At 36.3% G+C, this 26,710-nt stretch overlaps 1 protein-coding gene across 1 annotated transcript in view; it reads right to left on the bottom strand.

The window, feature by feature from the left end:
- LOC127449417 (phospholipid-transporting ATPase VA-like) overlaps positions 1-26,710 on the bottom strand; it is a 93,743-nt gene that overhangs the window by 35,694 nt on the left and 31,339 nt on the right. The window contains exons 3-12 of the mRNA XM_051712823.1: positions 26,492-26,577; positions 20,315-20,421; positions 19,935-20,066; positions 18,853-18,983; positions 11,691-11,943; positions 11,136-11,353; positions 10,827-11,021; positions 7,625-8,186; positions 3,056-3,159; positions 356-482 (exon numbers count right to left, since the gene is read on the bottom strand). Coding sequence (XP_051568783.1) covers positions 356-482; positions 3,056-3,159; positions 7,625-8,186; positions 10,827-11,021; positions 11,136-11,353; positions 11,691-11,943; positions 18,853-18,983; positions 19,935-20,066; positions 20,315-20,421; positions 26,492-26,577 — 1,915 coding nt within the window. The remainder of the gene's footprint in view (positions 1-355; positions 483-3,055; positions 3,160-7,624; positions 8,187-10,826; positions 11,022-11,135; positions 11,354-11,690; positions 11,944-18,852; positions 18,984-19,934; positions 20,067-20,314; positions 20,422-26,491; positions 26,578-26,710) is intronic.

Raw genomic sequence — 26,710 nt, 5'->3', positions numbered from 1 at the left:
GAATACAGAGTGTTCCAAGCGGTTTTTAGTGTGGTGCTATGCTGTTAGTGTGTTCTGGTTGACTGAGGAACGAGTTACCAAATTTTAATACATACACCGTGCCCTAACCATTCACGACAAGATAAAGTGACATAAAAGCTCTCTTTCATGTAAATCTGAATTTTGTCCCAACCAACTGGAATCGTTACACACAAAACGGCACACCCACTGTGAAATCTTATTGGTCCAAAATCCTGCTCCTCAAAATTGAAAACGGTTTAGGACATCCTTGACCCTCAGCAAGCACCACTAATTATTTTGATAGTTGCATCTCTGATGAACTAAGAATCCTTACAACAATTGGGACAGTTGTTACCTAATAGGTGAAGGTTGGTCTCTAGGCGTAAAGCAGACTCAAAAAGCAGATCCTCCCTTCTCTGTATTGCTGTCTCTGCCTCCAGGTGGTGCTGTAGCCAACTGGCATACTCCTCCTTACTGAGGACCTGCACCACAAACACACATCACGATACTGGCCACAACTCCACACACTGCTTGAGGTGAAACCTCAGCTCAGCATGTTTAATAAGAGTGTGACTTTAAGAAATAAGAGTTGCCAAAAGTTCTGATAAATGGGAAAAATACCAAAACAACAATACCAGAAACTTGTAAAACTTTAAGCAGCTCCATATACTGTATGTATGAATTCACACTTAACCATGTGAAAAATAATCCTGCCCAAGCTGTTCAAAGCTTCCCGTCTGTTAAGGTGGCTATTTATTAATAGTGCTAATGACGAATGGCAAAAGTAAAAAGCACACATATCTATCCATCCTATCTATCTATATATATATATATATATATATATATATATATATATATATATACACACATACACACACACACACACACACACACACACACAGTACTGTGCAAAAGTTTTAGGCAAAAATGTTGCATAGTGAAGATGTCTTAAAAAATAACGCCATAAATAGTTTTCATTTATCAATTAGCATCATACAAAATCCAGTAAACATAAAAAAAAGCTAAATCAATATTTGGTGTGGCCACCTTTGCCTTTAAAACAGCCTCAATTCTCCTAGGTACACCTGGACAGTTTTTCTTGGTTGTTGGCAGATAGGATGTACCAAGCTTCCTGGATAATTCACCACAGTTCTTCTATCTATTTAGGCTGTCTCCATTGCTTCTGACTCTTCATGTAATCCCAGACTGACTCGATATTCTGTCTGGGGCAATGCCATCTCTTGCAGAGTGCCCTTTTCTTCTATTCTAATCTTTTCTATTTGCAAAAGTAATGTTTGGGAGTCTAAAATGTATTTTTCCTATTGACACACTAAAGCTGAAGATATAAATAATCATCTTAAGACAAATGATTTTGTGAAACATCTTAAGTGCCTAAAACTTTTGCACAGCACTGTATGTGTGTGTGTGTATATATATATATATATATATATATATATATATACACATATACATATACACACACAACACACACACACATACAGTTGAAGTCAGAAGTTTATACACTTCAGTTGAAGTCATTAAAACAAATTTTTTAACCACTCCACAGATTTAACTTGTGCAAACTATAGTTTTGGCAAGTCCTTTAGGACATCTACTTTGTGCATGACACAAGTGATTTTTCCAACAATTGTTTACAGAGATACAGATTCACTTTTAATTGACTACATCACAATTCCAGTGGGTCATAAGTTTACATACACTGTGTTAACTGTGCCTTTAAGCAGCTTGGAGAATTCCAGAAAATGATGACAAGTCTGTAGACAATTAGCTTCTGATAGGAGGTGTACTGAACTGGAGGTGTACCTGTGGATGTATTTTAAGGCCTACCTTCAAACTCATCATGGGAAAATAAAAATAAATCAGCCACGACCTCAGAAAAATTGTGGCCCTCCACAAGTCTGGTTCATCCTTGGGAGCAATTTAAAAAATGCCTGAAGGGTGAGGCTTGCAAACCGAAGAACACCATCCCAACCGTGAAGCATGGGGGTGGCAGCATCATGTTGTGGGGGTGCTTTGCTGCAGGAGGGACTGGTGTACTTTACAAAATAGATGACATCATGAGGAAGTGAAATTATGTGGATATATTGAAGCTACATCTCAAGACATCAGCCAGAAAGTTAAAGCTTGGTCGTAAATGGATCTTCCAAATGGACAATGACCCCAAGCATACTTCCAAAGTTGTGGCAAAATGGCTTAAGGACAGCAAAGTCAAGGTACTGGAGTGGCCATGACAAAGCCCTGACCTCAATCCGATAGAAAATTTGTGGGCAGAACTGAAAGTGTGTGCGAGCAAGGAGGCCTACAAACCTGACTCAGTTGCACCAGTTCTGTCTGGAGCAATGGGCCAAAATTACAGAAACTTATTGTGAGAATTTTGTGGAAGGCTACCCAAAATGTTTTAACCCAAGTACAAACAATTTAAAGGCAATGCTACCAAATACTACCAAAGTGTATGTTCTGACCCACTGGGAATGTGATGAAAGAAATAAAAGCTGAAATAAATTGGTTTGTTATATATATATATATATATATATATATATATATATATTATATATACACACACACACACACACATATACATGCACACACACACAGCAGACAGCATCTGATCACAGCTGGGCAAAAATGTTAGCGGGAGAGAGAGAGAGAGAGAGAGAGAGAGAGAAACTTGTTTTGCTAGTTAAAAGTCTGCTCGTTAATGATAATAGATGCAGCAATAGGTCCATGGGAGCATTTGAAAGAAAACATGTCTTATCACATCATATGGCCACTAGACTCTGGCTAGAATCAGGAGACAATAGAGTGAAAGCATTCTGTCCATGCGGTATGAAGCAAGATAGAGTGGTGGGGAGGCAAAGAGTGAGACAGAGAAAGAGAGAGGTTGTTGCGAAGTCACACAGTTCAGCAGTCTGGGAAAAAGCTCACAGACTTGTAAACCATCTTTGCAAAAACAACTTTTCTTCCCATCCAAAAATGTAAATGTAATAATAAAAATGCCATTCATTGGTACTAAGAGACAAAGTTAATCTGTTACCTTTTTGGCGATACAGAGAGTTCTCAGACCATCTGCGGCGTAGAGATTTAAGTAGTTTTGCGTTTTATACAAGACTTTCCTTTGTCGTTTTCCTTTGACATCATCTGTAATAAGACAACACAAGATAAAACCAAAGAGACAATTAGGTAATTCCTCAGAACATTATAACACTTAAATTGTAAGATTTATCATGAAACGATTAGTTTGAATCAAAATTCTGATTGGATGAGACATGTTCTAAGCCATCGTAAAATTACTATAAACGCACACCTGTGATGGCACATTACATTAATGTGCCAAGTTGCTACACTGTTTGACAACATCAAACAGTCTACAGCTGGGATAATTAACTACTGTATACTGTATAACTTTATACATTACATTATTCAAATTTGTATTAATAATAAATTTGACTGTTTAAAGATGTATCTTTATCATATTGTTAATGCCGCTGTTTTAGAAAAAGCAATAAGCTATTGGACTCTGCTTTGCACTGTGCCCAAGAACATCCCTTATCTGGGTAAAATCCCTACAATGCATGGGCCTCTCTTGGCTTATAGAGCACAACAATATGGTTTCAGAAATAAAAATCCCATTCATTTTTCCATAAGGGAATTTATTTTTCATTATAAAAAAATAAACCTTTAAAAACAGACATACTATGAGCTCCAAGATTGTTTTTCAATGGTGTGCCTATATGCTTCTGTTGACACCATTAATTCATGTTATTTAATTAACTTTGTTTAAAAAAATCATGTTTAATAGCTGAATTTGTGGTGAATAACTACACAACCCATGACAATGAATGAATGACAAAGAAGATCTACCAATCAAGAGAATCGCTGCCAATAATCAGTCTCCACACTCCGAAACTATTTATATATTTGTATATACATGAATAATTTGCAATAAACTTAAAATACATTGCTTATAAACTTATAATCAACAACTTTAAATTATTTTTATATTTTTTCCATAGATATTAATTAAATTAATTTACAACACTACATGGGATTGTAGCGTGTTTCCTTGTGAAACACATGAAGTGCAGTCTTTTACCTTTGTCTTTTTGTCCAATTTTAAAAGAATTGTTTGCTTCAAATCTAAGTTTGTAATATTGTGATTCACCTCAGAGCTGGTTGGTTTGGTTCATGGCTTAGAACTCTTTTATGAAGGATTTTATGAAATTCCTATTAAAACAAAAATAATAGAAAAAAAAAAACACTTCCAGAACCAAGACTGAAAAACTGGACGGGCACTGCGCTCTGCTGCTTTATTAAACTAATGTTACGTGCACACATACACACACAAGTGACAAACACAAAGCCTAAACTAATGACTCCAGCCTCGTCAAGGTTGACTCTATGTTGCCATTGGCTTCCTCAACAAGGCCGTTAGATTTAATCATGATGGCAGACTGTTTGACAGGGTAATCGGACCATAGAGCATTTTGAGGGTTATTGCTCCTGTCTTATTGCTCAGTGTATTGCTTCCTGGCAGAGAAACTGTTTGGGATGATCGCTTCCCAAAGCAGAAGACCATCAGCCAAGATGAGGGGGCAGGAGTGCTAAGCCTCACATTTTCACCAAATGATTCATCACCACCTTCACTGCGACTGTGGGACAACCGGACCTGTTTTTCCAGAGACTAATGCTTCGATGCTTCTGAGGGTATTTAAATTCTTAACTCAGCCTTCTTACTTCAGCCTGAAAATTTAACAAGAGAAGTTTACTCCCAAAACAAAAATTTCACACTAGCTTCACAATTATAATGAAAAATGGAAATGACTCATTCTCAAAAGCAAAACACAGACAAATCCTTTCCACATAATTTGTACTGAAGCACATTCAAGAACATTCTGGATGTCTGGTCATTACAGCATAATGTAATTATTCATTAGCAAAAAATGTGAAAGCTGCGAGACTCAGACTGGCACATTCATTCTGTTTCTGTGCATTGTGTCATTAAACAAGCGGCAAATCTCCTACGGTTTCTGAAATGAGCTATTGTACCTTCTATAGGTATGCTGTGTTAATTGGGAGTCCACACCCAAAGGTGAAGAGCGCTCTGGATCCACAAGTACAGGAATATAAACTATTTGTGTCTATGTGCACAAAGAAGTCCAAGGTTCTTTGCGAGACAAAGGCCAGACACCAACTAAACACATGGCAGAGGAAATAACTTCTAATAACACTTAAATATTTATTACAACACTAGAACTGTGCTACTTTAGCTTAGTTGGTATAGCAATCTAATCTAATCAAATCTATTATATAATAATATAAGTCCATAAAGCAAAATGTAGACAAAAGACATAACTTTAGACAAAAAAAAAAAAAAAAAAAAAAAAAAAAGTGCAAAACCTGCACTTTTAAAAAATCTAAATCCCACCTTATAATGTAACAGGTTGCCCTTTTAACAACAGACCAAGATTTTTTTTCCCTCCTTTTTATTAATATGCAGATCTGTCAGTTTTGATGGCTCAAATGGACAAATACTGAGAGCAAAAGCATGCACAGAAAAGCAAAAGCAGCCCAATGGACTTGCTTTTGATATCTGAGCTGATTAAATGATGGAAACTGCATTTCTTTTAGGCAGAGCATTATGAATTATTCTATGATTATTCTGTGGTCATTATTGTCTCTACTTTCAACAGAAAAGCTGTCTATTACCAGGAATGTTACAAGTAAATTATTTTGACTCCTAAAACAAGTCAAAAAAACGTTTTAACAGTAATGCACTTACAATGGAAGTTTATGGTGAAGTAATTGCACCAGAATAAACACTAAAATACATACTATTTCAAAAGCACAGCTTCAATGTGTTAATATGAAATTAATTTGCTAATATCACTTACTAGTCGTGTCTGTGCAAAGTTATATGCCCTTGAACTTTGTATGACATGCACAAATTAACCAGAAACTGCTTCTTTACAAGCAGAAACATCCACACACATCAACTACTCTAACGCATAACCACAAGAATTGACATGCTTCACCGAAAATATGAGCTGGGCTGTGTATGCACTACTTCTGTACAGTCATTTATGTACACAACATTAGAGAAAACTGCCACTGTGGCTCTAATAGTGCCTGGAATACTAACAAGCCAGCTTACCTATGCCATTAGGATACTGTATCACTGCTAAAACCTTTGGCAACATAAATAGCCAAGAACAATCTGGAAGCTGTCCAGCAGATGTTTGGGTGAAGGGGACAGATTGTCCATGTGGGATTCAAATGTCTCACTATGAACACAGATCAATAGCTAACATAACAGTCCAGAGGACACTGTGTAATAACTCTAAAGATTTGAAAAATTCAAAACATTTCCCGACAAATCACACTGTCTAATTCCTGCTTTCAATCAGAATGATGGAAGTAGATACTGTCTCTCATTTTCGTGGATATAAAAAAATTATTCATCCACATTCTGAAGAAATCAGATGACTTTCGGCCATTTGGCTGTGAGCCATTATCCATTTATTCAGCTAGAGTAGGTCTAACTGTCTAACTGGGGCATGGAAAAGAAAACACAGACTTCATTAAAACTTTAGTATGATCAAGCATTTTAAAGCATAATCAACGTTGCATATCAAAATAAACTAGCACAGAATATTTTATTCATTTCATATGGGAGAAAATCTGACAGCACACAAGGCATTTGTTAGTTTAAATGACATTTATAAGGAAAAGGAACATTCAAAAATAATAAAAGGAATGAATACAAGTTATATCAATTTGAAATATTTGTGAAATTATTGAACGTTTTTGAAGAGTTTTCTATTTGAGAGAACTTTCACAAGTTTAAGATGGATAGGGCCAAGGCTCAAATGTCAGAACTGCCACTCAAGTTTCAATAGCATTAAAAAATGTTTGTTATAATAAATAGACAGTCACTTTTAAAGTTGCATTCATTCATAATATATTTATAATTTTTTACTGGATAGGAAACAGTTGAGAGTATAAGAGTTGAGGCAGGATGTATGACAGTTTATATGTACAGCAGTCAAAATATGTCAACCCTTACGGTATCTGCTACAATTAAAGGCAGCGAAAAGTAATTTCAAAGTAATGTGAAAATACAGAGCAGGACATGTCCCGAATAAGTCAAGATAAGAAAGAACTTGTTTTTAAGGGGTGTAACGTAAAGTGGAGTTTAGTTGTTTAAGGTTGCCAAGCAACATCACAACTTAATGCATTAAAACAGAATTCAAATAATGTGCATTCACAGGTGTGCGTATATCAGTTAATTTCCATTAATTTAAATGTGCGTCATCCTATTAGTTTTATTGTTTTGGGTCATTTGTTTTCAACTCAGGTTCAATTTAATTAAGACTTATCAATCATTTGTTATCCTTTTGGTTCATTTAAAATAAAAAGATACAACAGAATGTCTGAAATATATATATATATATATATATATATATATATATATAACTTTTCAGTTGAATGTCAAGAAAAATAATTATATTTTCAGATAATTTGTTTCTGTGCCCACCCATTGTTACCACAGGCACCCACAAGAGATAAAGATGAGGGAGTAAGGTGCTCATTAGTGCAAGTGTACCTGTGGCCGGTCTGATCAAATCCATGATGACCGAATCAGCACCTTTGGTGTAGACTGTGATTTGCTCAGTTAGGGGGTGCTTGACCACCACCGACATCCTCTTTCTTGTGGAGTCAAACCCAAGTATGTGTAACAGCTCAAAGCTTAGTTTACCCAAGTGTGGAAGCTCCACAGTCACCTGATCGGGTAAACGACCAATCAGAGCACACTTATAGGCCCGGGCTGCGTAAACTAGTGCTGCCTCGTCTGGTGACTCTGCCTCAAATCTGAGCTCGCACTCATCGGGAGCCAGGGCTTTTGTTTTATCGTAGTTGGGTGGGACGGGGCTGAAGGCATGCTGCAGGTTACGATCTGGAGGCTTCTCTCCGTTCAGCTTGGAGAGCGTGCCCTCGGCCGAGGGGGAGGACAGCATGCTGGAGCCCACCCTGTGAGAGGAGGAACGGTTGGTAGCCAAGCTGGAGGAGCTGCTGCTGTTGGAGCCAGAGGTCAGGCGACTCGGGGTGAAGCGTTTGATAAAGTCCTCTATGGTCTTCACTGGAGACTTCAACTCGTATCGACGCACCTTGGTAAAGAAAAAGTGAAAACAAATCCTTAAATATATTTGTACATCATTGTACAGTTAATAAGTCATGCAGCAGTTGTTTTAATACTGTTTTAATCAGCCTAAGTGGAAGGTTGATTTTCAAATGATTCCACATAGGCTACAACATTTTTTTTTTTTGTACGACACAGTGGTCCCAAAAAGTATTTGACCACTTTAGCCAGATTTAAAAATGCATGTATGCAATTGCTTTAGAGAACAAATGATCAAACTAAGTGGTATTTCTTTTTAAGAAAGATGGCATAAGCTTTTCAAGAACTTTAACAAAAATAAGATCGTTCGGTTTTTATTTATAGAACTCAAGATATACCGTTGTTTATAATGAGTATATACACATGGACATTTCTGGATGTCAAGCTTAGAGGAACATGTCCATAGTTATTTTGATGAACTACACCTGTTACTCTGGGGGAACCTGTGCCTTGAGGGTAACTAACTGCAATCAATCCACTAAAAATGAGGCAGGGTGGGTTTGGGGGCATCTCACAGCATTAACCAGCAAAGAGAGTCAGGATTAGACATTGTGCAAGAAAGTCACACCCAGATTTAAACACAGAAACAGGAAGTTGCTCTTAGACCACCACAGGAAGTTAACTGCAGCAAGGACACCATGGCCCACATGGAGATTTGTGCAACTCAAAACCCTGAATAAGCTACTTCAGTAGTTGTGAGATAAATCTTTCAGCTATCAGTGTCTGATTTCTACAGCTGTTAGTGATGCATATCAGCTGAGAGTCGCTATAGCTGAATTTAATACATTATTTACAGTAAGTCAACATGAAATCTGACTGTCATACAACACGTTTGCCTTTCTTTTGGTCTAAAAAAAAAAAAGAAAAAAAAAATCCTTCACAATTGACTGCAAATTCTGGTATGACACACCACTTTTCATGATCCATTCAATACCAGATAAATCAATTTATCCTAAATATTCATAAAAAATATAACAGTTTTACGGTATCACAGTATTAAGGTACATTGCTAATATTATAAGCGGTTTGACATTTAGGGCTCTATTTTTCATTATTGCGCAAAGCATAGCACTATGCGCAATGAACACTCATGGGAGTGTTTGCACTATCTCTGGGTGTATGCGCGCAAACTGTAGGTGTATTGTATGTTAATGAAGTGGCACAAAGCGCAATTTGCTATTTGTCATAAATCGGTCATTGCGCTAAGGTGTTTCAAAAGCAGGTCTGTTTTATGCGCAAAGTCTAAATTCAGTTCCTACATTTGCAGTTTGGAGATTCCACCAGTAGTTGCTAGTAAAGATAATGTCCAAACTCTGAAAATATTGTGGAACATCAAATTATATCCCTCACAATAGCCGTTTTATGAATTAAAAATGTATGAGATTTCTGTTAAACTATCTATGGGTATTAGATACCCAGGTCATGGGTATTTTTCAAATATTATTATTATGTTTATATTTACAGTTGTATTTATGATAGAAATTGTATTGGTATTATTCCACCTGTTGTCTTTTTGAAGTTACTGCAAAAGGGGCCAGTGGAAGAAGTTGGAGATTAGGGTAAAATTGTTGGATTTGGTATGATTTCTTTGACCACTTTGTTATTTTGATTATATTTTTGTGTAGTTTTAAGTGTAATTCGAATTTAGAAATATTTTTGGTCTAATTTCTTCGTGTTCGACCGGTTGAACATTCACTGTTAATAATAGCCATGATTTGTGTGTCAGTAGATGGAAATGATTAATAATACTTATTCCCTTTAATTTAATGGAACGTACATCCACGTCCAAATCCTGATGAGAATCACATTTTCTATGCGTCACTGTCATAGAAATATTTCTATTCTTCTAATTCATTGCATAGTCCATTTACAATACCAACTTCGTATGAATATGCTGTCTTTGTTTATATCACTGGTGTTTGACAGGGAATGGACTATATATCAGGAAGCAAACAGTGCAATAAAAGGAGAAGAATCTCCTAATTAAATTGCACCCGACCCAGCCCATTAGCGCCTTGCACGCAAAATTTCGCCAAACCCACACAAGCCTAGACTAAACGCATACTTGCACGAAAATACCAAAACTTCATGGCCATACATATTGACTTTGTGCTTATGACTTAAAGTATAAGTAATCTTTTTTAAGTCATTTTAAAATAGGGCCCTTAGTTATCTTTAGTCAAAAAAAAAAAAAAAGCATGGTCCCTAATGCAATTTAATTGTATGCCACACTACATAAAAATATGTTTTTAATTATGAAATTGAATTTACAAATAAACAAAAAAATACAACTAATAATTTGTAATGATTAAAGCCCATGTTAACAGATTCAGTAATTGGTTGCTTTTGTAATTTTGTTTGATTCTAAACATACCTACTGAAAAATAAATGAGTATTCATTTGATTCATTATTTACTGTCTGTTTTAAAACCGAGGTCTCCTGTGAACCTGTGAAACCGTTACATCCCTACTCAGACATATGTCACATTAAAGTAAAATAGATTGTGCATGTCGATTCATGTTGCTTTAACACTTTCTCACCATATTGCATCTTGGATCCAGCACCGGACCTATTACTGCTGTTGTGTACCGTTTTGTTCCAGCTAGTTCCATTTCTAAGTCTGCTTACCTTCTGCCGGGGTTGATTGGGCGAGGACACAACAACAGTGTTGCAGATGGTGAGGGCGATGAAAAAGTCAAAGACGTCACACAGGTCAGGGGGAATCTTGTTCAGGGGCTGACTGTGGAAACGCATGAACTCCATCTGACAGCTACACTCATTCACCTTATCCATGAGCTGAGGATCCGGGGTAATGTCCTTCTCCTGTCAAACCAATGATATATGTTTCATATGGAAAATCTCATTAAGCATTGTATTACTTGGTTGTACATTAAGTCTAGGGTGATAGTATAGTGCAGCGTCAAAGTGCTGGCTAACCATGGGGCTGCTGAAGGCGGTGTGTTTGGATAGAATGCTGGCCCGTTTGGCTTCTGCTCTGCTCCCGGTGCGACGGTGAGATTTGGTGCTCTGTGATCGCAACACCACTTTTCCGCTCTGGTGACTGGCGACACTGTCCCTACGTGGGAGGGTTCCACCATGAGATGTACAGTCCTCCTCCTCAGAGTCTACCTCCTGGTACATAGCAAGCCTTCTCGCTGTGGGAGAGACACTCAGTTAGAAGTTTTAGGCTCTATTTGGGATAAACACCATGTTTGAATAGATGACCCAAAGTCTTTGGTTAAATTTTTTCATGAGAATCTTTGATTTTGAGACACCATGTTTGGAAAGGGTTATTTGTATGAAACTGGTAAAGGCTGCAAAAGGAGACAACAAGATAAACCATAATATTTAAGCAGATCTTCGGAGTCAATATATTGACTAGATGTTCAATATAACAAAATATTATTTGTCCTAATACAAGGTCCTAATCATTTCGTCGCATTGCAACACTATGGCCCTTAGGCTGGCACTCCAAGCTGTTTGTATCCTAACCATTGGCATCATGCGAGTACTCCACTCCTGCCACAGTACAACGCCGGAACACCATCTTGTTTTCTGTGAGCGTGCCAGTCTTGTCAGAGAAGATGTACTGCATCTGGCCCAGATCTTCAGTGATGTTCAGAGCCCTGCACTGCAGGTGAGAATCTGTCTCCTCATCATACAGCTCCATGTCCTGATGGATAAAGTACACTTGGCATATCTTTACTATTTCAATGGAGACAAAGAGCGAGATTGGGATCAGCACCTGGGGAAAGAGACAGAGAAATATGGAGATTAAATATTTGTTGTAGATTTATGTAGACTCATCATCCAAACTAATACACTCAATAGAATAGACAGAAATTTTAGGAATAGTTCACCCACAAATTAAAATTCTATTAATTATCTACCCTCATGTTATTTGAAACCCATATTATTTTCTTTTGTCTGTAAACACAAGATTGGTCAAACTACATGCACAAACCAGTGGCATTTGATGTCGTTTGAGAGCAACAACGGTGGGGTAGATTTTCAGTGAATAAAGAATTAAATCTCATAACGGTATGTTTCTCAAAGCAATCATATGGCTTAAGAAGTTTAAGTCTTTTGAACTAATAATGCTTAATTTGACACCATCAGATAAAAAAAAAAAAAAAATCTCTTTCGTCTTTTGCCCTTGCTACAGTATATAGATCACCTGGGCCGAATTCTGATTTCCTTGGTGAATTAGCAAATTTTCTATCAGATCTAGTAGTTACTGTGGATAGAGCTTTAATTGTTGGTGACTTCACATTCACATAGATAATGAAAATGACACATTGGGATTAGCATTTATCGATATTCTCAACTCTCTTGGATTCAGACAAAATGTGACAGGACAGGCCATAATCATACGCTAGATTTAATTCTGTCAAATGGAGTTGATGTTGTAACTATAGAAATTCTGCCGCAGAGCGATGACATCTCAGATCATTACCTCGTCTCTTGTATGCTGCGATCAGCTAATGTTACTCAATCTACACCATGCTATCGATCAGGTAGAACTATTCTTTCGACCACTAAAGATAGCTTCACTTATAATCTTCCAGAATTATCTCATATACTCAGTAAACCAAAAAGTCTAGAAGAGCTTTATGTAATAACAGAAAATATAAATAGTCTTCTCTAGCACTCTTGATAGTGTCGCCTCCCTTTGATTAAAGAAAATTAAAGAAAAAAGCCCCGCATCATGGTACAATGATCACACTCATGCTCTCAAGAGAGCAGCTCGGAAAATGAGGTGCAAGTGGAAGATTACAAAATTAGAGGTATTTCGCGGTGCATGGAAGGATAGTGTCTGTAGCTACAAACAGGCACTAAAAGCTGCCAGGTCAGCATATTTTAGCAAACTCATAGAAAATTACCACAACAATCCTAGATGTTTATTCAGTACTGTGGCTAAATTGGTTAGGAATAAAGCCTCGACTGAACCAGATATTCTGTTGCAGCACAATAGTAAAGACTTAATGAATTTCTTTACTGATAAAATTGAAATCATCAGAAATAAAATTGGAATTATGCAATTGTCTGTAGAAGTACCTCAGAAAACAGTGTCTTAATTTTCCTCACGAGCAACTTCAATCCTTCGCTGTCATAGGTCATGAAGAGCTAACAAAACTTATTGAAACATCAAAAGCTACAACATGTATTTTAGATCCAATACCAATTAAGCACTTAACAGAGGTATTCCCTGTAATCTCAGAACCTCTTCTTAATATTATTAACTCCTCGCTATCCTTAGGACAATGTCCCAAGAAACTTTAAAATGACTGTTATCAAATCACTTATTAAGAAGCCACAGCTTGATCCTGGAGAACTGGCTAATTATAGACCAATTTCAAATCTCCCATTTATGTCGAAAATACTAGAAAAGGTAGTGTCCTCCCAACTATGTTCATTTCTACAGAGAAATAGTATATATGAACACTTTCAGTCAGGATTTAGGCCCCATCACAGTACAAAGATTGCACTTAAGAGTTACAAATGACTTGCTCTCATTATCTGATCGCGGCTGCATTTCTCTTCTAGTGCTTTTAGATCTAATTGCTGCCTTCGACAGCATAGACCACGACATACACTTGAATAGGCTTGAGAATTATGTTGGCATTTGTGGATTTAGCATAGTTCAGGTCCTATTTAGCAGACCGCTACAACTTTGTCTGTGCAAACAAGGAATTGTCAAATCAAATAAAAGTACGGAGTGCCACAGGGATCAGTTTTAGGGCCTCTGCTTTTCTCCTTATATATGCTTCCCCTGGGAGATATTATCAGGAATCGTGGAATACGTTTCCACTGTTATGCCAACGATACCAAACTTTATATTTCTTCGAAAACCGACAACATTTCACAATTCTCCAAATTAGCAGAGTGTACCAATTAAATCAAAGATTGGATGGCCAGAAATGTCCTTCTACTCAATTCCCACAAAACAGCGGTAATAATTATTGGACCAAAAACCTCTAAAATAATCTGCTAAAATATGATTTGACTCTTGATGGATGTACTGTTACATCATCTTCTACAGCAAAGAACTTAGGTGTTATATTTGATACCAATCTGTCCTTTGAAATTCAAATTTCCAATGTTTGTAGAACAGCATTCTTCCACCAGAAATATTGCTAAGTTACGACACATGCTCTCTGTTGCTGATGCCAAAAAACTAATTAATGCGTTCATGACCTCAAGACTAGATTATTGTAATGCATTACTGGGAGGATGTCCTGCAAGTTCAATAAATAAACTTAAATTAGTTCATAATGCAGTAGCCAGAGTCCTGACTAGAAACAAGGAATATGATCATATTAGCCCCATTTTATCGTTGTTACATTGGCTACCTGTTAAATTTCATATTCATTTTTACATTTTGTTAACTATGTACAAAGCTTTGAATGGTCTACCTCTGCAGTACTTAAGTGACCTTCTACCACGCTATATTCCATCATGTTCATTACGGTCGCAAAATTCTGGCCTGTTAATAGTTCTGAGAATATCAAAATCCACAAAAGGAGGTAGATCCTTTACCTGTTTGGCTATGGAATAGTCTCCCTAACACTGTTCGGGACACAGACACACTCACTCAGTTAAAGTCTAGACTACAGACTCATCTATTTAGCCAGGCATACACCTAATTTATCCATCAACTCACAATTAGGCTGCTTTAGTTAGGTCTTCCGAACCAGAAACATTTATTATGATCTATAAATCTGCAAAACATTTAATGGCATCTACGCTAATATTATTCTATTTGTTTTCCTGTCTCAACCTCGAGATTCAGTCTATTACGATGGACTTCAGAGGACGAACTGATGCCAACTGCAAATATAAGATGAAGGATACTTCATATGCCACTGCCTGAACCTTGGATTTAGGATGGGCCTCACCGAACCTCACCGAAATGATCTGCCGGTTAATCTGTGATTCACCTCACTGATCTCTGTCTGCATCACCTTGGTCTAATGATGCACTACACTCTTAAAATGAAATACCAAGACTATCAATTAATTGCCAAAAAAAAAAAAAAAAAAAAAAGCCTTCATCAGCCAACTAACAAAGGACAATGCATCTATGTGAACTTCTGCAGTTAATCCTGGATGGACTTCAAAGACATTAGTCATTAATCTTACAGTTCATACAAAATCTTTGTTTAAACACTGACCCTTAACACTTCCTTAGTTTACTCATTTTAAACTATGTCTTGCACTGCACATACATAACTAATGGCACTGTATTCATGCTGTTTAGCCAGAGGGGAACTGGCCCCCACAGTGAGCCTGGTTTCTCCTAAGGTTATTTTTCTCCATTAACCAACATCTTATTGAGTTCTGTGTTCCTTGCCACAGTCGTCTTCGGCTTGCTCACTGGGGTTCTAAATACAAATTGTTATTTCATTATTTAATTTTATACACAATTTGCAATCATATTTAATCAAACTACACAATGATGACTTTATATACAGTTGAAGTCAGCAGTTTACATGCACTTAGGTTGAAGTCTTTAAAACTAATTTTTTAACCACTCCACAGATTTAATATTAGAAAACTATAGTTTTGGCAAGTCGTGTAGGACATCTACTTTGTGCATGACATGAGTAATTTTTCCAACAATTGTTTACAGACAGATTGTTTCACTTTCAATTGACTATATTACAATTCCAGTGGGTCAGAAGTCTACATACACCAAGTTAACTGTGCCTTTAAGAAGCTTGAAAAATTCCAGAAAATGATGTCAAGCCTTTAGACAATTAGCTTCTGATAGGAGGTGTACTGAATTGGAGGTGTACCTGTGGATGTATTTTAAGGCATACTTTCAAACTCAGTGCCTCTTTGCATGACATCATGGGAAAATCAAAAGAAATCAGCCAAGACCTCAGAAAAACAATTGTGGACCTCCAAAAGTCTAGTTCATCCTTGGGAGCTATTTTCAAATGCCTGAAGGTACCACGTTCATCTGTTCAAACAATGGTACACAAGTATAAACACTATGGGACCACGCAGCCATCATAACGCTCAGGAAAGAGACGCATTCTGTCTCCTAAAGATGAACATAGTTTGGTGCGAAAAGTGCAAATCAATCTCAGAACAGCAGCAAATGACCTTGTTTAGATGTTTGAGGAAAAAGGTAGACAAGTTTCTATATCCACAGTAAAACGAGTCCTATATCGACATAACCTCAGCAAGGAAGAAGCCACTGCTCCAAAACTGCCATAAAGCCAGATTACAGTTTGCACATAGGGACAAAGATCTTACTTTTTGGAGAAATATCCTCTGGTCTGACGAAACAAGAATTTAACCGTTTGGGCATAATGACCATCGTTATGTTTGGAGGAAAAAGGGTGAGGCTTTCAAGCCGAAGAACACCATTCCAACCGTGAAGCATGGGGGTGTCAGCATCATGTTGTGGGGGTGCTTTACTGCAGGAGGGACTGGTGCACTTCACAAAATAGATGGCATCATGAGGAAGGAAAATTATGTGGATATATTGAAACAACATCAAGACATCAACCATGAAGTTAAAGCTCGGTCGCAAATGGGTCTTCCAAATGGACAATGTCCCCAAGCATACTTCAAAAGTTGTGGCAAAATGGCTTAAGGACAACAAAGTCAAGGTATTGGAGTGGCCATCACAAAGCCCTGACCTCAATCCGATAGAAAATTTGTGGGCAGAACTGAAAAAGTGTGTGCGAGCAAGGAGGCCTACAAACCTGATTCAGTTACACCAGTTCCGTCTGGAGGAATGGGCCAAAATGATTGCAACTTATTGTAAGAAGCTTGTGGAAGGCTACCCAATACGTCTGACCCAAGTTAAACCTTTTAAAGGCAATTCGACCAAATACTTACAAAGTGTATGTACCCACAACTTCTGACCCACTGGGAATGTGATTAAAGAAATAGTAGCTGAAATAAATCATTCTCTCCACTATTATTCTGACATTTCACATTCTTAAAATAAAGTATTGATCCTAACTGACCTAAGACAGAGAATGCTTTCTAGGGTTAAATGTCAGGAATTGTGAAAAACTGAGTTTAAATGTATTTGGCTAAGGTGTATGTAAACTTCTGACTTCAACTGAATATTACAGTTTTATTTTCTGTTAATGCATGACTTTCTGTAAAACTGCTTTGAAACTATGTGTTTTGTGAAAAGCGCTGTACAAATAATAATTACTTGACTTAAGAAGACTTGGAATATAGTAGAAAAATGGTATGGACTACATTTCTAGTGGTATTTCTGGTGGTATAAATTAGGGATGTCCTGATGCTGACACTGGTATGGCTGCTCATGTACTGGTACTTGCACTCGTAAATATGCTCCGATTGCAAAAACCGGTACCATCTGAAGAACGATTGTCATCACGTAAACATTCAACTCACAAATTAAAATCACGTTATGTCCTAGTGAGATTTTTTAACCACAAAAGCTATGATTTAATGAGATAAATACTGTATATAGTTTGCATGTAATTCAAATGTGAGCGCTTGTGAATGTGTGGAGACAGTGTTGTGCTGACGCTATCTGCTCATACCTTTTAAAGCACCTCCTGGCTCATACAGGAAAACACCGTCATGAGCATCGCATGCTCTGTTTGTAGCAGATAACAGTAAACACAGTGCAAATTCACATTGTAGCGCAAGGCACATACAGAGTACACACTTATTTAATTAAATAGCAGTCTTTTGCGGTTTAATAATTACTTTGAGTCACATAGTGAGCGGCTTTTCCAGAGTGGGAATCTGCTCATAACTCAGAGCTCCTTGTCCAAAAAACACAGAAACACTTCAAAATAAAAGATCTGTCAAAATTAGAGGTATATTTATAGGAAAAAAGTATGACAGAAATATATCACCACTGTAAAGTTATGTAATATTCACTGTAATACCACTACTACTACTAATAATAAATCAGTAGTAATTGTGTTATAATTATTAGTATCTAACATCTGTGATGCTGTTATGCAGCACTTTATTTGACAAAATATAACTCCAATGTTGTATTTTGGATTGTGCTGTGAGGTTCTGTATATAAGCAATTCATTTAATACAAATAATACAATGATAAAAAAATAAAAAAAAATATAAAAATTTTTTAAAAAAAAATAAGAAAAATCCAATTACGTTGAAAATGAATTATATTTTCATTTGATTCAAGTTAATGAATTCATTTATTTAAACACCATTTTGATGATACATTTGAAATAAACTGGATGATAAAACTGAAATAAACTGTTTAATATGGAGTTTAGAAAAAAAAAAACATGTATCAGACTCAGTATCGGCGAGTACACAAAAAAGTAACAGTACTCATACTCATTCTCAAAAAAATTGTATCGGGACATCCCTAATATAAATTACTTTTTGTCATTTATAGAGCTTGACAGTGTGAAACACCATCTATTTTTATTGTATGGAAAAGAGCAGCTTAAACATTCTACAAATCATCTCTTTTTGTGTTCAACAGAAGAAAGAATTTAATAGGGGTTTCAAACAACAAGAGGATTAAATGATGACAGGACTTTCAATTTTGGGTGAACTATTCCTTTAAAACTGTAAGATCAAGAATTCTTGTAAATGAGTATAAATGTTAATCTAAATACAGAAACACAATGTAACATTTCCATCACCCCATACTTGCTATTCACCTGGAATACTATTATCATGGTCAGGAAGAGATAAATGGCCAAAACCACTGGAGACATGTCTGTTCCTTCTGGACTCAGGACATCAAAGACTGGCCGCTTATCGCCATACTGAAACATCCAGAGGCCGTGCCCTAGAGGATGATTCAGACACAAACTGTGTATAAAGCATGTTATAATGGAATCATGGTTACTGTCATTTTAAGAGACACTGAAAATGTTCAAGGAGTCTAAAAACCACAGCTTCCTCCAGAATCCTTTCTCAAACCAGATACATTGATCAACCACAAGGAAACGGTTTATACCAGGGTTTTTGCAGAAAGCGGCGTTCTGAAACATCACCCAAATGCCTTTTTCCTCATGAAGCTGAAGGGATTATAATAAAGCAGTTTCACATACCTAGGTTTCTCAAGGCCTTTGTGCCCATGTAAACGCATAAGCGGCGATCTGATGGGTGTATGAAGAGTGTGAATGTATATGGAACAGACCAAATAACAAACGTCATTGGATCAACAATTAAACACAGCAGAAATCCTTTCTGGGAGTACAGTGGGAAAAATGTAAAACACAAACACACTATTAACTCTACCAAAATGTATGTACACCAATTTAAAATATCTACAACTGTCCCTCATGTCCACATATATGTGCTCAAGTATCTTGGGGGAATCCCAGTGTTTGACATTAGAGGGAAACCCCACTATTGCAGCACAATTCACCTTTAAAGTTGAGTAAACAAACAAAGCAACAACTCTGGAATATCTGTAAATAAAGCGAAGCAACAGATATTCCAGACAAAAATAACGAAAACCTTTCCCGGATCTCATGTTTGTTATTTACAGAGGCATTATGGAGAAATTACATTGCTGTGGACAAAGCTGCTTACCAATTGAGCCGCATGTATACGGGAGTAAAGAGAAAGCTGATAAAATGGTGCATGTAAACGCATTCGCCGATTTAGAGTCTTTAAACGGCTTTCTGGTGTCCATGTAAACGAGGTCAATGACAAACACTCCACTCAGGCAAGAACTTCTAACTTTCATTGAATCACATTCTAGAAAAAGCTGTCCTGATGTGTTACGTACCAATTGCAGAAAAGAGGCACATGACCAGGAGTATGATGACACACCAGAACACATCTATGTTCATTTGCCGCTCCAACTTGCTGCGTTTGTAGCGAGGGCCATTGTTGTTTAACATAGCTTTCGTCTCATGACCTGAGAATAAGTAAACATTTTATGAAATAAGGAGTTGCACCACCAAAGCATTGGAATAATATGCTTTTTCAATAAAATGCTGGAAATAAAATTAGACTTGTTTTATGAGATTCATCAAAGAAATAAATAAAAAAAATAAAACAGATGATCAACATAGCTTCAAGCTGCAGCTCTGCCTCACTTTGAAATCACAACTGAGGAAGGCCTGAAGTCACACAGAAGCCAAGAGTGGAACAATGGCAGCGTACCTGCATAGACGACGATTCCAACAGCTTCCTCTGTGTTGCGTATGGTGCAGCCCCTGAGCAGCAGATTGTCTTTGTAAAGCCCATCTCTCCTACCACTGTGATGGATTCTGTCATAGACAACATACAGCCTCATTTATCACACTTGTAATACCGCATGTCTATAAGAACTATACATAATCCAGTTTCAATCAGAATGACTCCATTCATGTCCTCATTTGCAAGAACTACATCAGATTTTGAAGTTAACAATGCTGGCATATAAGACCATATGCTGTGAATATGGCCTAGGGAGACCTACATAACTACGTCCCTTGTTGTTGACTACATTGATCCATCATTGTTGACAGGCCACAGGGTTTCCCCTCAGGATCCCTCTTTCTCAGCACAAAATCAATAATAAAGCCATTACCTCGCAAAAACTGCTCTGTACAGGTAAAGCACCGAGGCCAATTAGATCCCTCATTCAGTCACAGCAGCACCTTTTGTAAAACCCCAAAGCCTCATCGTAAAAAAAAAAACAAAAAACTGAAGAGCAAAGATGATAAATGAGTGTGAGGGAGGGGCAAGGAATAAAATCTTTAATCCAACCATACCTGAGACCCGGAGGCATTGCGTGACTCGAACACCAGGAAAGTTCAAGAGGCCCCGGGGCTAAGCTTCTTGATAAAAATGGTGGCAAATGCAAATTGAACTTGCATCAAATGAGCTATGAATGTTAAGCACCTGCAGTGGAAGCTCAATAAGCTTTTAAAGCAAGCTTTAATCCCAGCTTTTCGCTGTTTCCTCTGTCAATTATCTGATATGGCACCTGGTAAAGTTTTATATATATATACACATCGATCAGCCTCAACATTAAAACCACCTGCCTAATATTGTGTAGGTCCCCCTCGTGCTGCCAAAACAGCGCCAACCCGCATCTCAGAATAGTATTCTGAGGTTCTTTTCTTCTCACAACAATTGTACAGAGTGGTTATCTGAATTACCGTAGTCTGGCCATTCTCTGTTGACCTCTCTCATCAACAAGGCACTTTTTGTTTTTGTAATACTCAAACCAGCCCGTCTGGCACCAACAATCATGCCACAGACCAAATCACTGAGATCACATTTTTCCCCCATTCCGATGGTTAATGTGAACATTAACTAAAACTCTTGACTCATATCTGCATGATTTTATGCACTGCACTGCTTGCCACACAGTTAGCTGATTAGATAATTTCATGGATGATTGTTGATGCCAGACACTGCATATTTTTTGTTATTTTGACTAGTTGTCATTTTCTGCAAATAAATGCTATTTGGAATTTGGGAGGAATGTTGTCAGTACTTTATAGAATAAAACAAAAATGTTCATTTTACTCAAACACATACCTATAAATAGTAAATCCAGAGAAACTGATAATTTTGCAGTGGTCTCTTAATTTTTTCCAGACCTGTATGTATGTATGTATGTATGTATGTATGTGTATGTGTGTGTGTGTGTATTATATATATATATATATATATATATATATATATATATATATATATATATATATATATATATATATATATATATACACGCATATACACACGCACACACACACATATACATACATATACACACACACACACAACCGGTCAAACGTTTTGAAACATTTGACTGAAATGTTTCTCATGCTTAAATGTTTGAAATTTGTTTTGTAGACAAAAATATAATTATGCCACCATATTCATTTATTTCATTATAAAACTAAAATTTATTAATAAAAAAAAACGTTTTTGAAATTGATGACTTGGACCAAATAAAGAAAAGCAGGCAATAAGTGCCCAACATAGATGGGAACTCCTTCAATACTGTTTAAAAAGCATCCCAGGGTGACACCTCAAGAAGTTGGTTGAGAAAATGTCAAGAATACATGTCTGCAAATTCTAGGCAAAGGGTGAGTACTTTGAAGATGCTAAAATATAACACAGTTTTGATTTATTTTGGATTTTGTTTAGTCACAACATAATTTCCATAGTTCCATTTATGATATTCCATAGTTTTGATGACTTTACTATTATTCTAAAATGTGAAGAAAATAAAAATTATAATAAAGAATGAGTGTTTCAAAACCTTTGACCGGTAGTGTACATACTTCATCTTATTTGGTTATTGTCTCATTTATTTGTATCTTGAAGGAAGCAAACCAAAGATAAGACTCATTTCATTATTAATGTTATGCCTGGCATCAGTGCAAAAACAGCTGTTTAACGGAGTTAAAAACAAAACTCAAAATGGTTATTATAAAATGGATAGATCTGACGAAATTCTAATAGGTTAAGTCACATTCTAAGCCACTGTAAAATAGACAGATCACTTGAATTCTATATTATGGTGTGTTCACTTCAGGTTGGATTCAAGTGAGATACACTTCAATCTAAACAGCCTTGGATGAGCTAAAGCTCTGATCATTCTACTGCTGCAGCAGTTTGCTCGGATATATTATGTATACATGCTAATCCCAAGCCTTTGGCCTAGGCTGTATGCTTTAGCCACCATTTAAGACTTTAAGACTGCAAGATAAACTGAGAATAATCTTTATCCACACTTTTTAAGTCTACAAATCAGATTAGAGTTTTCAAAAGTGAAAATAAAATAAATGCTTAGAAAATAATACTTACATGTTAAAAAAAAAAAAACAGCTTAAGTCTAGTGTACACTACATGACTCAAGCTCCTCTCCTTTGATCAGTCAGCGACTGATCTGTGACAAGTCTCAGATCTCACGGCGAACGACTGTGTATTGTGCGCACTCCTTCGACATGCCGGGACAGATTTCAAACCAGCTAGATATCTAGATGTCTTGTCCCGACAAGCGAGAGAGTGACAATGAGCCACAGACTATGAAATACAGAGAGAGCACAAATGGAGATCAAGGTATTGGGTAGCAGGAGACAAAAAACAATCACTTAAATCTCCCTACATGCTGTCTTTATTATATTCATTTGCAAATAAGTACAAAAACTGGCGCGAGCTGTTCTTTCATGTTTGCTGACATCTTATCACTAATAAACTGCACGAGTTAGTGAATGAATTTCATTATCGTAAAAGATGTGTTTTGGGCGATCCGTTTGAAATGGGACAGCGGTAAAAATACCTGTAACGGGGTCCAAGCTGTTTTCAGATTTGTTCACTTTAAACACATTCAGGGATTGGGCTCGTAGTGCCACAGCAGCAGAGCGCTGCATAGTAAAACAGACGACGAGGTGTAACAATGGTGTAACAATGATGTGTCTCGCTTGCACACTTGTGATTGGATCAAAAACGTATCTTAAGGGAACAGTTCACCCAAAATTGAAAATTCTCTCATTATTCACTTACTCTGATGCCATCCCAGATGTGTATGACTGTCTTTCTTCAGAAGAACACAAATAAAGATTTTTAGAAGATAGAGTTCTGTCAGGTCCTTATAATGCAAGTAAATGTGTGCCAGCACTTTGACGGTCCAAAAGTCACATTTAGGCAGCATAAAAGTAATCCATGCAACTCCAGTCGATCAATGAATGTCTTCTGAAGCAAATCAATATGTTTGTGTAAAAAAATAAATCTATAATTAAAACGTTATTCACTTTTAAAAAGCGCTTCCTGCCAGCAGTTGACGCATCACCTAGCTGTCGCATGACGTGAGCACGTAGGCGAGTTCACACGAGCATTCGCAAGCGGCGCTTATTTACAACAGAAGAATGAATGTCACACGAGAGTTCGACCATTTCAAACAGCATCAGAGCTCTGGACGGAAGCGGCGAGTTAAAGTTAAAAACTTTTTAATTACAGACTTGTTTCTTACATAAACCTATCGATTCACTTCAGAAGACATTCATTGAATGACTGGAGTCATGTGGATTACTTTTATGCTGCCTAAATGTGACTTTTGGACCATCAAAGTGCTGGCACCCGTTTTCCTGCATTATAAGGACCTGACAGAGCTCTATCTTCTTCTAAAAATGAAGAAAGCCAGACATACACATCTGGGATGGCATCAGGGTAAGTGAATAATGAGAGAATTCTCATTTTTGGGTGAACTATTCCTTTATTACCAGTTGTACACAGGGCCTCACTCGGGAACGAATAGTCGTGTAGTTGATAGACCCAGTCTGCGATCAGTAGTGTAGTGAGCACACAAGCATGACAGAAAACAAGACTGCGAGTCGTAGGATGCTGACAGCTAGTCGTGTAGTGTGCGCTTTGCTTTAAAACTAAAGTTGGGCAAAAAAAAAAAAAAAAAAAAAAATAAAAATATGTGATTTCACGATACTGTATTAAATTATATTTTAACACCAACCAAGGTTACATTTTCAGATTAATATTTAAAAAATATTAATATAAAATAAAATAAATATTTTAATCATTTTCACATTAATATTCACAAAATACATAATCCATTTTTTTTGCTCAATTTCTCACACAAAATCTTATCAATATAAAATAAAAATAAAAAACTATATTTTTAGTTACATTTTCACATTAATATTCATGAAATATCAGTAGAAAAAATATTTGTAGCTAAAAAATTCTCATTCAAAAATATTATCAATATTAAATTAAGTCAATATTTTATTTATATTTTTCACATATTCACAAAATATTACAATTATAAAATAAATATATTTAGTTAATTTTTCACATTAACATTAAAGAAATATCAGTAAAATAAAATCGATATTTTTAGCTACATTTTCACATTCACAAAATATTATCACTATAAAAGCCAATATTTTAGTAAAAAGCAATTCACATTAATATTACAAAATACAGTTTAAAACAAAATCTATATTTTGCTACATTTTCATTTGAAAAATGTCACAAAAAATATTGATTACTGGTGTTAGAATATCAATACAGTATCATGAAATATAAAATTTTTGCCCACCTCTAGTTTTAAGCTGGTGTGTTTAGATAGAAATATATTCTGCATTTGTTTTATTTTCACTTTTGAGAAGCCTGGTTAATCTGTTTTTTAGAAAAGTTAGTTCAGCACTTGTTGCGCAAAGCACCAAAGCCCAATGAAGATGAATAAAAAACAAGTGAGCAAAAGATCACAATATATCACAGTTTAGAATCACAAAGCATTAAACATAAAGAATCATAGTATTATTGTATTGTGACACAGATATCAATATGATATCCTATCCTATCACCAGATCCTCAGCTGATTCCTACTTCTACTTTCAACAGAGACGAATACAGACACAGAAATTAATTTAGCATATTTCAGTTTAAGCATGCCAGCATTATTTATGGTCTCCTTACAGCCCTGGTAATGAAGAAAAGACTTTTCCGTCCATTCCTATGGTCCTTCATCAGAGAACGCGGTCTGTGTGCGTGAAGTGTGCATTAATTAGGCAGCATAACAGGGTTGAAAAGTCATAAGAATTATGCTAGGGTAAGAGAAATGTACTCCGCCTCTCCATTAGAACTATATTAAAGTAGATATACATGGGTCAAAAAATATCCATTCATCCGCTTATTTGAATCTCAGCTGCTGATGGATTTTTAATCACCACCAGCAAAACAAAATAGAGACCGATCTGTTTTGTTAGAACTGGTTTACAAAAAGGAAAATCATTGCATATAATAAATGAGTGTATTTCCATATGGTAAATTACATTATTAGCCGTAGATACATTGTCAGGGACAAATTTCATTCACAATAACAAAGACCATGTAATTGTGACTCTTTGCTATTATCATCAAGTTTCCAAGAAACTCTGGTATATTTACAGATTTAATGGTTCCCATTAAAATTCATGGCAGGTTACTGTGTTCCATGCCTTGTGGTTTAAGTCAAGTTTATGTAGTATCAATTGAAAGCCAAAACACTTCAGGTATTTTTTCAGCTCATCATTGTCCAACACAAACTTGACAATCTGACAATCATTATTGCAAAGAACTCGAGGGCAATGCAAAAGTGATTTGACTGTTGTAAAGGATGATGACTGAGCCAAGATGATTGACTGATCAACATAGAAATAATACTTAGTTATTTAGCAAACAAGCATTAAACATTGTATTATTTCATTTGACCTCTAAAGTGTCCTGATTACCTGAACACCTGAGGGTGAAGAAATGTCCTTGCCATTGAGAATTTTGGGTGAATTCGCCAATACGATTTTCTTCCATAAATCATTTTATTAGGTATTACTGCATTGTACTTACATGTATCCTCGAAACCTATTGAGGTCATTGTTGGGCTTCTCACATTCAATAATGCTGTTGTATTTTAATGGGTCAAACTCGCAGTCCTGCAATTGAAGAATACATTTGGTCATTTGTGATTTGCACAATAAAGCTCTAATGCCATGCAGAATAATTAAAGTATGAGTCATATGTCCATATGAGTCATATTGACAAAATATTTTATATTTTTATTGTGCT

Source organism: Myxocyprinus asiaticus, chromosome 12 (assembly GCF_019703515.2).
Source record: "Myxocyprinus asiaticus isolate MX2 ecotype Aquarium Trade chromosome 12, UBuf_Myxa_2, whole genome shotgun sequence".
NCBI lineage: Eukaryota > Metazoa > Chordata > Actinopteri > Cypriniformes > Catostomidae > Myxocyprinus > Myxocyprinus asiaticus.
The sequence above is the reverse complement of the archived record's forward strand: the minus strand, read 5'-3'. Positions and strand labels throughout refer to the sequence as shown.